We start from the raw sequence: 15482 nt of genomic DNA on the forward strand, positions 1-15482 counted from the left end.
CAATTTAACCGATATCCCACAGTCGACTTCTACGACACCCACGGGAAGAAAGGGGGTGGTGAAATCGAAAGCACACGGGGTTTATAATTTATGTACGAATGAGTACACACACACCGGAACCGGATTATTAATTTCAATGGCAAATCCATGCGTGGGAGAATTGAGACAACTAATCAATACGCATTTTCAGAGGTGCGTACTTTCTGAATCAAAAATCTGATTTCTAAATTATAAATTCAGACAAGCACCCGAAAGTGTGTAGCCGACCTAACGTTGTCACCACAATTGTCGATATTTGTCAGAAAGCGGTCAGGGACTCATTTCGCTTCCTCGCGCCTCGTGTTCAAATTATATTTCATGATAAGTTTTCCGATATTTACCGTTTATAAATTGGACATTGAGGACATTTCGTCGAGTACTATTAACACACGCATTTCACGGTCAAAAATGTTCCAAGTTCACTTAGAGTAAGTGTATTTTAAAGCAGGCAATGTTTTGCATTATAAGATTTATAAGTATCAATTGAAAAGCTCATAATAAATAATAAGCGATCCCAGGAAGTCTCTGCAAATGTTATGAGTAACGCCCGTGTGGGTTTAGTAGATAGTGAGAAGAGCAATTTTCTTATATACCCCCAAATGGGTCCACTCTAGGTAAATTAAAAATTCCAAAGTCCTCGATTTAGTTGTGTGACTGGCAGTATTTTCTTAACGCTATTTTTTTCATCTCCCGTACGTGAGTTGTTTTTATGGTTCATAAAAGCCATTTTCTTGCTACTTTTACAATTTTTTCTTGTTTTTTAATCTATTCCCTAAGCCATGAGATAGTAGCACTGTTAGATAAATAATCTGTGTCTGTGTTCTAAAAGCAAGCGTTACAAATATTTCAACCTTCCACAGCTTCTCCCAGGTCGGGCAAGCCAGACCGCCGGTGCCGTCTCCGTCGCTGGTGCCGCAGCCGACGCTGCCAGCTGTGGCGTCTGCTGCTGCTGCCCTTCATCCCTATCCTCGCGCTAATCGTGCAGACTACGCTATCACTGAGGAACAGCGTCACTAATGGGAGGGAAGTTGCTGATGTTGAGGAGCAAGTAAGTTCTAACTAGCCAGGGTTCACCGCGAGCGAAGTGGACTCTTTAATGACTTCCTTTTCGAATGACAAAGAGCTAGTTTCTGCATAGTGTAAGGTTGCCAGGGTCACCAGCGGTGGAAGTGAAATGCCACAGCCGCCGCTGCCAGCTGTGGCGTCTGCTGCTGCTGCCCTTCATCCCGATCCTCGCGCTGATCGTGCAGACTACGCTATCACTGAGGAACAGCGTGACCAATGGGAGGGAAGTTGCTGATGTTGAGGAGCAAGTAAGTTCTAACTAGCCAGGGTTCACCGCGAGCGAAGTGAACTGTTTAATTACTTCCTTTTCGAATGACAAAGAGCTAGTTTCTGCATAGTGTAAGGTTGCCAGGGTTACCAGCGGTGGAAGTGAAATGCCACAGCCGCCGCTGCCAGCTGTGGCGTCTGCTGCTGCTGCCCTTCATCCCAATCCTCGCGCTGATCGTGCAGACTACGCTATCACTGAGGAACAGCGTCACTAATGGGAGGGAAGTTGCTGATGTTGAGGAGCAAGTAAGTTCTAACTAGCCAGGGTTCACCGCGAGCGAAGTGGACTCTTTAAGGACTTCCTTTTCGAATGACAAAGAGCTAGTTTCTGCATAGTGTAAGGTTTCCAGGGTCACCAGCCGTGAAGTGAAATGCCACAGCCGCCGCTGCCAGCTGTGGCGTCTGTTGCTGCTGCCCTTCATCCCGATCCTCGCGCTGATCGTGCAGACTACGCTATCACTGAGGAACAGCGTCACTAATGGGAGGGAAGTTTCTGATGTTGAGGAACAAGTAAGTTCTAACTAGCCAGGGTTCACCGCGAGCGAAGTGGACTCTTTAAGGACTTCCTTTTCGAATGACAAAGAGCTAGTTTCTGCATAGTGTAAGGTTTCCAGGGTCACCAGCCGTGAAGTAAAATGCCACAGCCGCCGCTGCCAGCTGTGGCGTCTGTTGCTGCTGCCCTTCATCCCGATCCTCGCGCTGATCGTGCAGACTACGCTATCACTGAGGAACAGCGTCACTAATGGGAGGGAAGTTTCTGATGTTGAGGAACAAGTAAGTTCTAACTAGCCAGGGTTCACCGCGAGCGAAGTGGACTCTTTAATGACTTCCTTTTCGAATGACAAAGAGCTAGTTTCTGCATAGTATAAGGTCGCCAGGGTCACCAGCGGTGGAAGTGAAATGCCACAGCCGCCGCTGCCAGCTGTGGCGTCTGCTGCTGCTGCCCTTCATCCCAATCCTCGCGCTGATCGTGCAGACTACGCTATCACTGAGGAACAGCGTTACTAATGGGAGGGAAGTTGCTAAAGTTGAGGAGCAAGTAAGTTCTTACTAGCCAGGTTTCCACCGCGAGTGAATGACGAAGTGCTAGTAAGCAATATTAGGTGTGACCCTGGCAACCTAATACTAATACTAAGCGGTGGAAGTTAAAGGCGGCCGCTTCGCTTCGCGGTGGAAACCATAGGTAACTAGACTGGTCGCCGGCAGGGTAACGGAGGTATGCACTACGCGTATAGTCACCGGCATAAATATGTAATGATTTTTGTACCTTGTCATATCAACGTCTTGTTTGAAATGTCATATGAAATTGTCAAACAATTAAAAGCGACAAGGTATAATAATCTTCACTTCTTTAAGCCGGTCAAGCCGGTGACTGTACTATGCAGCTACGTTTCCAAAATCCAGGCCAAATGCGTGCCCCCGGGTACCCAAGAGATATAGTGCGTGGATAAATTAGGTTTGCGTTTCCAGAAAAAGAAGTTTAGTTGCTTGCTATCCACCGCTAAAGAAATGTGAATGTAGAGGAACTAGCTTTTACCCGCCGCTTCGCTCGCGTTGAATTCGAAAATTGCGGAATGCTACATATAAACTCTCACCCCCCATGTTACAAAAGTGGGGGGTTATAAAGAGACAAAATATAGTCTATGTTATTTTCCATCCCTTCAACTATATCCATTTCAAAAATCATGGCAATTCGTCGCTCCGTTTTGCCGATAATATTAATATGGATGAGCAAAGAGTTCTGAACGGAGTGTTTTTCAAAAATCAGGGCAGATCTTGGCGTAGCGGACCTGACTAGTATTGACCTAGTTTTATTTGCTAAACCGCTTACTTCTTTTTTTATGTCAACTTTATCATTGCTAGTTAAAAGGACTCTGTTATGACACACCCATGGATATTTTTTCCAGCTTAGCCATTTTCGCTAGACTCGCTAATGTTGATGGTAATATTTAAGTGTGTATCCTCTTGCGAGTTAAACTAAGTCCTTAACGTGTCCTCTCCACTCGCGTTGGAATTCACAACCATGGCTCATTCTAATGTTAAGGATGTAATGCCAATACGGATAACTGTGGCATAATGAGAAGTGTGTCTGACCTTCACATTTGGCATTTTTAGGGTTCCGTCCGTAGTCAACTAGGAACCCTTATAGTTTCGCCATGTCTGTCTGTCCGTCCGTCCGCGGATAATCTCAGTAACCGTTAGCACTAGAAAGCTGCAATTTGGTACCAATATGTATATCAATCACGCCAACAAAGTGCAAAAATAAAAAAATGGAAAAAAATGTTTTATTAGGGTACCCCCCCTACATGTAAAGTGGGGGCTGATATTTTTTTTCATTCCAACCCCAACGTGTGATATATTGTTGGATAGGTATTTAAAAATGAATAAGGGTTTACTTAGATAGTTTTTTGATAATATTAATATTTTCGGAAATAATCGCTCCTAAAGGAAAAAAAAGTGCGTCCCCCATCCTCTAACTTTTGAACCATAAGTTTAAAAATATGAAAAAAATCACAAAAGTAGAACTTTATAAAGACTTTCTAGGAAAATTGTTTTGAACTTGATAGGTTCAGTAGTTTTTGAGAAAAATACGGAAAACTACGGAACCCTACACTGAGCGTGGCCCGACACGCTCTTGGCCGGTTTTTACTCTTTGTCCCAGGTGGTTTTGCGAGTTCACAATTTTGCTTCTTGCAACTCACGATTGAACTCTCAATAAACACTGATCATTGTTTGAACAGGCCAAATGTAAAGTACAGACACACCTTAAGATCCCCCCCCCCTCTTCCCTCTTTTCCCTTATGAAACACCTAATTCGTATTGACCTTATCTAAAATATTCAACTAAGTGACTCATTATCAAGTTACAACTTATTCTATTTTTGTTTAATACATTCTTACGTAACAAGCGATGACATTTAGAGACAAGATGCAGTCAAAATCGGTTTACTTAGAATCCGTAACATCGACGTGACCGCAATTTTAAAGCGATGATGTCATTTACTCCCTGCAACTCCCACGGTCTCACAGTTCACCGAGTATTGACACCTATTAAGTATTAACGTTCAGTTATGATATTTATTGACGCATAGTTATATTGGCACAATTGGGCCTGAATAATAATCGTGTTATATCACCATAAATACCGACTTGACTTGACTTGACGACCGGTCTGGCGCAGTCGGTAGTGTAAGAGAGTCGGCCTATCAGTGGAGAGCATCCAAACATTTAAACAACGCTTTGAATCAATATTTTTTTATATTTTAGGAGCTAAGTACAACCGTTCACTCTCAATCGCTGCTTCTATATGAATGCCCCATTGAAGTGTCTGTTTTCCTTGACGTTCTTATACTGTTCCAATTTTAAATCAGGGACTGCCAGTCAGCGACCATGACTGCTGTAAAAGGTTTCATTCTGAATGCGAAACCTCTTACATATCCCTCCCCCTTATGTTAGAAGCAGCCATTGTTCACAATACTACACCCTATCCTATCCTATTCTACCCTAACTACCGGTTGGCCCTACCTAAGCCAGGCCCCCCTACAAAAAAAAAATCTCCTAACACCCAATAGTGACAGCCTCATTCAAGGTAGCCAACATCTAACGCTCTTTGCGTGGTTGCCTAGTCCACGGTTGAGACCGCCATAATTTGGATAGTTGGACTATAGCCAAGGTCCTCGCAAATTAGTCAGATATGGACTATGGTTAGGAAAACCAATGGCAAAAACCTAACCCCTGCCCATCGACTAATCCCTTTTATTTTGAACTTTCTGACAGCTAATTGTCTGTGGCCATGACTAGATGACATTGACATGACAGCTGTTAGCAAATTCACCTAACTTCAAGTAAAAAAACAAGGCAAAACGTTTATTTCACATGAAAAAACATAATAAATTTTGAAGATGCCGATTCTTGTTGGCGGTGGCGTTGAAGTGGGGGCTTCTCATGGCCGCCAATCTTCCCGCCGCGCCGGTTGCGAAGTGAAGTGGAGCCCGAACGGCTCATGAAGATTGCTGCAGCTGCAGTGCGCTGCACGTTGGTGATGACGACGAAGTGGGGGTTGCATATGACCGCCAGCCATCTCGCCACACCGTGAACAGCTGGATCAACTGGTCATCTAGTCGGCCTTGTCTTGATACATGTAAAAGAAATGTGTATGAACATTGTTCTTTGTAGTCAGGAAATTATAAGGGTGTTGTGACGTATTACTCTATAACTTCAAACAATTATATCTATTTATTAAATATTTACAGTTTGGGGTGTGTTTTATTCCACAGTTTACATATTTTCATATAACTTAACCTTATTGGTAGCTATAGGAAAACATTATGGAATAAATAAGCCTATCAAATAGTTTTTATTCTAATATAAACATTGCATAAATAATATGTATAGTACTCTACATGTTATATATTGCGCCAAAATAATTAGTTCTATGTGGATATTTACAAATAATTATCCTTTTTAACATTAGGGATAGGCAAATGACATTTTCTGTCACAAGTCGTTTTTCCTTTGAAATAATGTACATTTTAGTTCACAAATCACAATTATTCCGTAAGTTCTACAATATAATGTATAATTAAAAGATTGAAACTAAATTTACATTGCCTATCTAATGTAACCTACATATCTAGGAAGATTTACTGCATATGTGTATGATTAAGTATATAGGTATGATGGAGCTGATGTTCACGCAATTTGCGTCGACGCCCATGGTCACCGAAGAGGAGTCGTAGAGTTTCTTGAACAACACAATCTTGAGCGCCCGTTGCTCTGTTGAATGTCTCGCATTCCATTTTTACGTCAATTCTGCACAGCTATATTTTAACTACGGAATGGGTGATAATGAGTATTAGATAATAAGAAATATATCACCCGGAATAGCTCTTCGTATTGGCGACGATGGTCACTTTGTTTTCCTTCTTCTTAAAGCGCGTTTGGCTTATCGCTTGGCATGCGCTTCCTCGCGCTGTGAGGTCGGGGTTCGTTGTCTGAAAACTCTGAAACCGAAACTAGGGAAACTTTCAGACGTTAGTGCCTCCACCATGTAAGAGAGTCGGCCTATCAGTGGAGAGCATCCAAACATTTAAACAACGCTTTGAATCAATATTTTTTTATATTTTTGGAGCTAAGTACAACCGTTCACTCTCAATCGCTGCTTCTATATGAATGCCCCATTGAAGTGTCTGTTTTCCTTGACGTTCTTATACTGTTCCAATTTTAAATCAGGGACTGCCAGTCAGCGACCATGACTGCTGTAAAAGGTTTCATTCTGAATGCGAAACCTCTTACAGTAGTGACCCTGCCACGCCGCGGTCCCGGGTTCGAATCCCGGTAAGATCATTTATTTGTGTGATGAGCTCAGATATTTGTTCCTGAGTCATGGATGTTTTCTATGTACATATATAAGTATTTATATATTATATATATCGTTGTCTGAGTACCCACAACACAAGCCTTCTTGAGCTTACCGTGGGCCTCAGTCAATCTGTGTAAGAATGTCCTATAATATTTATTTATTTATTTATTTATTTTATTTATCAGAATAACACCGCCCTCCTGACAATCCATACTTCCATACTAATGTTATAAATGGGAAAGTGTGTGTCTGTTTGTTTGTCCGTCTTTCACGCCAAAACGGAGCGGCGAATTGACTTGATTTTTTAAGTGGAGATAGTTGAAGGGATGGAGAGTGACATAGGCTACTTCTCGTCTCTTTCTAACCCCCCACTTCCCTAAAATGGTGAGTGGAAGTTTGTATGGAGCACTCCGCAATTTTTGAATTGAACGCGAGCAAAGCCGCGGGCAAAAGCTAGTAATCATATATTTCTGGTCAGGATTTAACAAAGTCCCTCGTCGCGTCAGTATCTTTGTATGTTTGTGATAAATCCTCGACTGATCTGCCCAAGGCACAATACCGCAGCATTTCGTGGCAGCTTTCGTTACGCTGCCACGAAATGCTGGAACAATCTTCCACCACCAATTTGGGAGAGCACTACAGTTAGTGGATTTAAGGCAGGCTTTTTTTTCATCTATTTGTATTGTTTTCTTCTTCTAGATTTTATAATTTTCTTTGTACTTTATTTGTTATTATGTAATACAATAATGTGTGTTGCCTGAATAAACATTTTTCTATTCTATTCTATTCTATAAACTCAGAAACTATTTTTTACATTTATCAATTCAATCTTAAGGATAGCTATGTGGAATCCATGCAAAATATTTATCATTCAGAATATATTAAACTTCAAATATTATGTTTGGTAATTATTTGTATGATTAATTTTTTTGTTTTTTGTTCTTTAAAATACAACAAATACCTATAACATACTATTGTTATTTTAAATGCAAATGTTTCAAAAATGGAGTCTAAAGTCTAATAATGCATATCCTAAAGGCCAATCATCTTGAGTACTGTTGTTACAGTAAGAGAACTTCTGCTTTTGGTACGTGTATACTCTATTTTAAATACGAAGGCCCGTGTTATGGCGAACTAGCCACTTTCCGTGTTTAGCAGTAACACAATGGTTTACTGCGACATAAGGACAACGAATTTTTTTTATACTACGTCGGTGGCAAACAAGCATACGGTCCGCCTGATGGAAAGATATTACTTGATATTGCTTGGTCAGCGACAAAAACACATGTATAAATAGCTATAGATAGGTACTTTAAATAAAGGTTGGTTACTTTCACACAATTTACTCCACCGTTGACCCTGTTTTATTATACTACCAGTTCCCGTGACTCTGCCCATCCTTATCTGTGATAACATAACTTGTTATCACATGGCGACCCTGCCATGATAACTTGTCAGGCCCTTTTTTGATGTGGCATGCTTTTTTTTACACACTTTCGCTCCAAATTAGATAACAAAAAGCAAACAAAAACATTAAAGGCCCTTTTGTTAAAGTTCAAGTACTACGAGTATAGGGCCTGTTTATTTGAAGTGAAGTAGGTATAAGTACTGTTTGGTATTTCCCAATTCAAAGATATGCCAATAAAACTTATTTATTGTAGACTCTACCCAATTACGCCACATCCGCACAAACAGTGTCTCTGATCTCATACAGGCAAGTTATTTGCAATCTATTGTCGAAATTCCTGTAATTGAGGCATATTGCTTCCTGTACCCATTAATTTAGATTCGTTCATGTTTAGTCACTAGCACGTGTTGAGACCACAATAGAAAATCGATCAGTATGTTGACTATGCTAAAAACGTAACCATTTCAAAATACATTTTCTAACTACTATATGTGGCAAATATAAGAGGTGTTCAGTGTGCGAATGCACAAACGCTCATGATAATATTTCTTTCGTAGCTATCTATCTCTATCGCTCTTTCGTATTGACGCGACAGAGCCAGACTACATTTCTGCGGCGTTTCGGTGGCGTTTCGCGTCGCAGAAATGCCATTCGGCTAACGGGGCCAGGCGGGCAAGCATGGCGCGAAAAGGGCACCGACGCGTTAAGCTACATATATCAGTTTAATAACTGTATAAAAATATAATAGCTAAGTATATCAGCTTATCGCGTTGGTGCGTCTTTTCGCAGGTTCTGTAAGTGCGATAGGGACGTTTCGACGTGATAGGCTATATCACACTAGTGTGCTAAGCCCGCAAGTCCAACGTTGTCGCCTACTATAAGCGTAGCGTCGGGCCAACTGTATGGCAAAGCCTGACGCCTCGCCGGCGCGACATTAACGCGGCAGGGTCTTTTTGCAGTTGGCCCGACGCTACGCTCGCGAGACGCTAAATGTGGGGGAGGGGGCTAAGGGAGAAAAATTACTTGTAATCAAAGCGTCCTTAAGGCAAGTGATAACGTCAGATTATTTCCTTTAAATGAAAATGAAAATGAAAATGAAAATTTATTGGTAACATTAGGTTACATGTCAATCGTTAAGTAAAATTTAACTTATTTAAAACATCAATAGTATTAGGCATATAAAATAACACGCTATATACCCCGTAAATAACACGATTTTAACGACATAAATAAAACGACATACTTATATTGTGTCTAATTATGCCGTCCCGTTCCCGTATACTTGAGTTTGAATGATCTGCCAGCCTAGCTGAATTGATAATCGTTGACGCTAGACGCTAATCAAAATGCAGTCTGGCTCTGCACACAGCTACGATAACGATATTATCGTAAACGCTTGTGTAATTGGCTACGTGTACGTACCTACCCTATTTTAAAAGTGCGGTCTCTATAGTTAGTTTACCAGGCCCCGTAGCCGAATGGCATTTCTCCGACGCCAAACGAAAGCGATACGCCGCTGGCTCTGTCGCGCCAATACGCAAGCGCGATAGAGATAGATATCTACTAGCGCTTCGTTTCGTGAGCGTTTCGTGAGCGATTGTGCCATTCGGCTAGCCACCCAGCTCTTGAAGATAGGTAAGCAAAATAAACATTGGAAACACTTCGAGACAAACTGTCCATCGTTTCAAAGATCCCTGTTCAATAACCTACCTAGTATTTAGCAAATCAAATATAAACCATGTCCATGAGTTGACCTCATTTTTTAGCGGTGTCACAAAGGTGCCGACTAGTAATAGAAATTCCGTTATTTTATTGAGGAGGATCAATTACTGACCATTTCAGTAGCTTATGTGATATGCATTGTTTTGGTTGCTTTCTTTAAGGGCCAAGTAAAAATCCTACTTATCGCAATAGGTAAATAAATAAAGAAATAATATAGGACATTCTTACACAGATTGACTGAGCCCCACGGTAAGCCCAAGAAGGCTTGTATTGTGGGTACACAGACTACTCTGCCAACGATATAAATAATATACAAATACTTATATACATATAAAACGTCCATGACAGGAAAAAATATCTGTGCTCGTCACACAAATAAATGCACTTACCGGGATTCGAACCCAGGACCGCGGCTCAGCAGGCAGGCTCACTACCGACTGCCAGACCGGTCGCCGGTACCTACATAATATTTATGTTTTGCGACTTATTAGTTCAGTGTGAAGAACAAAAATTAATAATAATAATTGAAACAATTTTACCATAACTAAAAATAAATATTACACGTGTATCGAAATCAAAGAGGATTAATTTTTTTTAACCTTTCCCCAAAGTATCATAAACGGTTTGGTTTCAAGTTCTCTTCAATCTATTGATTAAAAAAATATCCTTAAAAAATACCATTATCAATGTAAATTTTCTATAGGTAAAGGATTAATCGTAAACACAGGGATAAAGCGTTTATCCACGCCTTTAATGAGCTTATTGAGCTAAGGTATTATTTAAATATCCGGGAAGCTTTCAGTCCAGTAGAGTGGAACGAGATAAGGGTTGAGGGGAGTAAATACTAAAAGGTGCATACTGAAACCTCTTATGTTTCATCCCTTGTAGTGCGAAGTATACTAATAGTGACTATATCTGGCTTTCCAATGATTCATTTTCAAATAGAAAGTGTAGTCGAGTTTTATGGAAATTTTAGTTGAAAATGATCTAAGGTACAGCGGAGCAAATCTCGACTGGGGGCCAAATGTAACTGGTCCATTTTTTCCATGTTTTACAGTGTGTGCATTATTAAATAGTGTGTTCACCGGTTATAATATATTGTAGGCGTGTTCAGTAGATACATGTATTTATACATGTGTAATAATGGAAAAAATGGATCGTCGTTCCCAGTCGAGTTTTGCCCCGCTGCGCTGGACCTTAATTATTTTGGTATTGCGTAGCATTTTGTCACGGCTTGGCTTGTGAGAGCCTTGATTCGCTTTTGTTTCTTATTTTAGTATTAGGCATAGATCTACTAGTGCATGCCTACGTGATCTTCCTATCCAAAGGGTAGGTAGGTAAATTAGACCCTGTTGGGATTAATCCGGTTTCCTTGTAATGTTTTCCTACACTTAAAAGCGACTGGCCAATATCAAACGACATTTTTTTAAGTAAGTTCCAAAAACTCACGAGCCGGGATTCAACTCAAGACCGCCTACTAGGCTACTTGACCCTTTTTTAAAGTCTGTCTTATATGATTAAGTACTGTCCAATTAACCGAAATAAATTCTTACCATATTTTATTATGACTTAAAAACAGCAAAAAATATTTTTAAAGTATACTTTTACATAATCAGGCGAAAATAACACAGTCAACTTAATCTATAGATGATCTGTGCATCAGGTCATTCTACTCGAAAACAACATTTTCTGACTTTTTAAGTATGAAGGCATAAAGTTAAATATGTCAATGATTGTTTTGACATGCAGTAAGGTTTGAATTCGATGACGTCACTACATCGCTGACAGCGTTTTCGGTGGCCAAAATAAATAAATAAATACTCACATTTTTAATCGAAAATACGTAGTCATCATACACTTTTAATACCCAAAATCTATAAATATTGTTTTTTTATGTCAAATACTAAAGAAGACAATCATTTATTGTGCCGAATTCGATATGAGTCTAGTAGCCTATTAAAAAATTGCATGCCCTTACCACTAGGCCAACAGAGGCCCCTTTCTCGAAACGTACAAGCCTTGTATTACAAGTGTGTTTCCATGACAACCCATACGGTTTGACAGTTCGCGCACTTGTAATACAATACAAGGCTTGTACCTTTCGAGAAACGGGCCCCTGCACTTTCCTAACTATAGCAGCAAATCATTAACCTCACAACTTGATAAAAGGCCAATTTCGGATAAAGAACTCCGTAAGAAGACCTATGTAAAGCCTGACCAGAAATATATGACTACCCGCCATGTTGCGGAATTTCATTAGAAGTATTTTCTTCATACTAAACTGAACTGTACCCTATACATCAGAATTATGGAAATTGTAGGTAAGGAGCGAAAGCTTTAAGTATCAAAAGTGCACATATTATAGAAAAGATAGGTCGCGCTGCAATCGCAGGTACATAAGGGTTTGACAATCTCTTAGCCTTCTCGGTAGTAACTCCGCCTACGGAGCAAGAGGTCCAAGGCGCGAGAGGCAAGGGTTCAAATCCGGATGAGAGCTTTTTATTTTTTTCTACAGATATTTTTTCCTAAGTTATTATTTTTTTTAATATCCAAAAATATTTTGTTATAATATTGTTATATTATAGGTAGGTACGACTTTTCGAAATTTCATTCGAAAGACTTACAACATTACCTGAGATGGGACAAACAATGTAAAAGGGCTTAAGTTACGATGCAAATACATTTGTATAAATAAAACAATAACTAAACACAATTAATATATACAAAAAGAAAATTAAATTATTAAAAAAAAATCCAAAAGGATCACTGTCAGGATCGAACCTGAGAACATCTGCATACGAAGCCAGCGTATTGCCACGGGACTACGTCTTGACGTGCTCAATTTGACGAAACCTACACGTGCTCAATTTGACAGCCTACAGAAAACAACGTCTAATATCATGTCACGTCGCTGAGCATTGAGCAAGACATGCGCTCCTAGCGGAGAGATTTGTAACTTCAGCTTAACACTGACAGCCGGTCATTATTGCGACAGTTCTACTTCGACAGTTTGGTTTCCTTAAATTTCTACATTCCATAATCAGAATAATAGCGCCCTCCATGTACATAGTGAATCGTGTGTTTGGCATTTGAGGCTAGTCTGATAATTCATCAACTTTTATTTATATACAGAGTGTAACAAAAATGGTGGTGATCCGTTTAAGGGCGTACTCAGTATCGTATTCTTATCAGGAAAAAGTAGAAGAAAATTTTTTTTTCGCTAAAAAAATTTTCACTTTTGTATGAGCCGGGCCGCGCGAATCGGTCGAATCTCCATACAAAGATAAAAAAAAATTTTGCGAAAAAAAATTTTTATCCTACTTTTTCCTGATGAGAATACGATACTGAATACGCCCTTAAACGGATCACCACCATTTTTGTTACACCCTGTATGTGTGTGGCGGTCGAGAAGCTACTTATAATTGCTCGTTTTTTGTACGCTGACGCTGAATTAGTCTAGAGCCAATTTGGCCACAAGTCGTCTCCTTCACGATTTTCGTCGACATCTCTTCTAAATACCTAAAACAGGTATGGATATGTTCCTCGTTCTCTCCAGATTACGAATTGACCTGTTTTAGTTTAAGGAGGGGGGGACGGGTCGAGAAAAAGGGGGAAAGATGGCGACCGACCATCATAGATATTTATTCACATCTCGAGTCATATGGCACCAATCTGTTCGTGCGAAGTGTCATTTGAAAGCTTATTAAACCTACTTTAATTGTTTTCAAATAACTATGCTCATAAAAGTAACCGTTTAGGAAATATTTGAAAATATGTGTTTTTTTATCGCGCATGAATTGCACAAGTACTAGTAAAAAATGCGTCTAACTCAATAAACAATAACTTTACCGCAATTGATGTTATTATAAAATTTTTGCGTCTATTCATGCTCTTTCTAAAAATATAAGTTTCATTGGTATATGATAATATATAACCATGTAATTAAGAATTTTGTTTGGCAGGGGTTATCCTCCAGGTCGCATAAACGGGCGCTGACCGTAGTAAAGTATTCAATATTTTTGAGGTCTTATTTTACGGATCCATATGTGAGAGGTATCGTTTGAAAGATAATTAAACCTACTATAATTGTTTACACATAACTATAGTATTAAAGGTAGCTGTTTACATAATATTTGAAAATATTATGTAAACAGCTACCTTGTAAAAATTGTTTTTTATCGAGCATGAATCGCACAAGTACTGGTAAAAAATGCTTCTAAGTGAATAAACAATAACGTTACCGCAATTGATGTTATTATAAAATTTACGCGACTATTCATGAGCTTTCTAAAAATATAAGTTTTATTGGTAAGTGATAATATAACCATTAAATTACGAATTTTGTTTCGTAGTGGTCACTCCGCCGGTCGCATAAAAATGAGCGCTGACCGTAGTACCTAAAGTATTCAATATTTTTAAGTTCTTATTTTACGGATCCATATGTAAGAGGTATCATTTGAAAGCAAATTAAACCTACTATAATTATTTTTGAATAACTATAGTTATAAAGGTAGCTGTTTGCAAAATATTTGAAAACATGAGTTTTTTTTTCGAGCACGAGTTGCACATATACAGATAAAAAATGCTTCTAACTTAATAAACCATAACTTTACCGCAATTAATGTTATTATAAAATTTACGCGAAATTTCATGCGCTTTCTAAAAATATAAGTTTTATTGGTGTATGATAATATATGACCAAGTAATTACGAATTTGGTTTAGCAGAGGTCACTGCGCCCTGTCACGATATTGGGTGCTGACTGACCGTCGCCAAATTTTCTACGTTACTCAGATCCTATTTTACTGATAAATTTGTGAGAGGTATCATTTAAAGGATTTTATGCGTACTATCTTTATTTCTAATATCTCAAGTCAAAACTGTAGAAGTTTACAAAATATTTGATTAGTAATATGTGTATTTTACTGTGCATGAATAGCATTGGCATTGATAAGACACGCTTCTAGCTCAATAAATTATAGTTTTCCGCAATTGAAATAATAACAAAATAAACGGAAAATGTATGACTTACACAAAAAATAAGTTTGGTTTGTATTGCATAAACAATTAATTTGAATTTGTTCAGCTCACCTACTGCGCACCATCATATAAATGGATGTCCACCGTCGTTGCCTTTTTTCATGATTTTTCAGATTTTATTTCACTAATCGTATATTCATAATAAATATAATCTATCACGTATCGAATTTACTTATATACTTAATTGATCAGTAAAATAAAATCTGTAAAATGATGAAAAAATTAAGGCAACGGCGGTGGACATCCGTTTTTATGACGATTGACCGTGCGCAGTGGGTATAGTGGACAAATTAACATTAATTGTTTAAGCAAAACTAACAAAACTCATTTTTTGTAAAGGCCATACATTTTGCGGTTCATTTAGTTATTATATCAATTGCGGAAAAATATAATTTATTGAGCTAGAAGCATGTTTCACTCGTATCAGTGCGAATGCTATTCATATACAGTAAAAATACACATATTGTCAAATATTTTGTAAACTTCTACAATTACGACTAAAATTGTTAAAAAGTAACGATAGTACGCATAATATGCTTTCAAATGATACCTCTCACAAATTGATCGCTAAAATAGGATCT

General features: G+C 38.9%; 1 protein-coding gene across 1 annotated transcript in view; it reads left to right on the forward strand.

The window, feature by feature from the left end:
* The first annotated feature begins 447 nt into the window (after window positions 1-447).
* Window positions 448-15482, forward strand: part of LOC125230337 — a 62948-nt gene continuing 47913 nt past the window's right edge. The window contains exons 1-7 of the mRNA XM_048135468.1: window positions 448-467; window positions 900-1048; window positions 1192-1352; window positions 1432-1617; window positions 1708-1881; window positions 1972-2145; window positions 2225-2410. Coding sequence (XP_047991425.1) covers window positions 448-467; window positions 900-1048; window positions 1192-1352; window positions 1432-1617; window positions 1708-1881; window positions 1972-2145; window positions 2225-2410 — 1050 coding nt within the window. The remainder of the gene's footprint in view (window positions 468-899; window positions 1049-1191; window positions 1353-1431; window positions 1618-1707; window positions 1882-1971; window positions 2146-2224; window positions 2411-15482) is intronic.

Source organism: Leguminivora glycinivorella, chromosome 10 (genome assembly GCF_023078275.1).
Source record: "Leguminivora glycinivorella isolate SPB_JAAS2020 chromosome 10, LegGlyc_1.1, whole genome shotgun sequence".
NCBI lineage: Eukaryota > Metazoa > Arthropoda > Insecta > Lepidoptera > Tortricidae > Leguminivora > Leguminivora glycinivorella.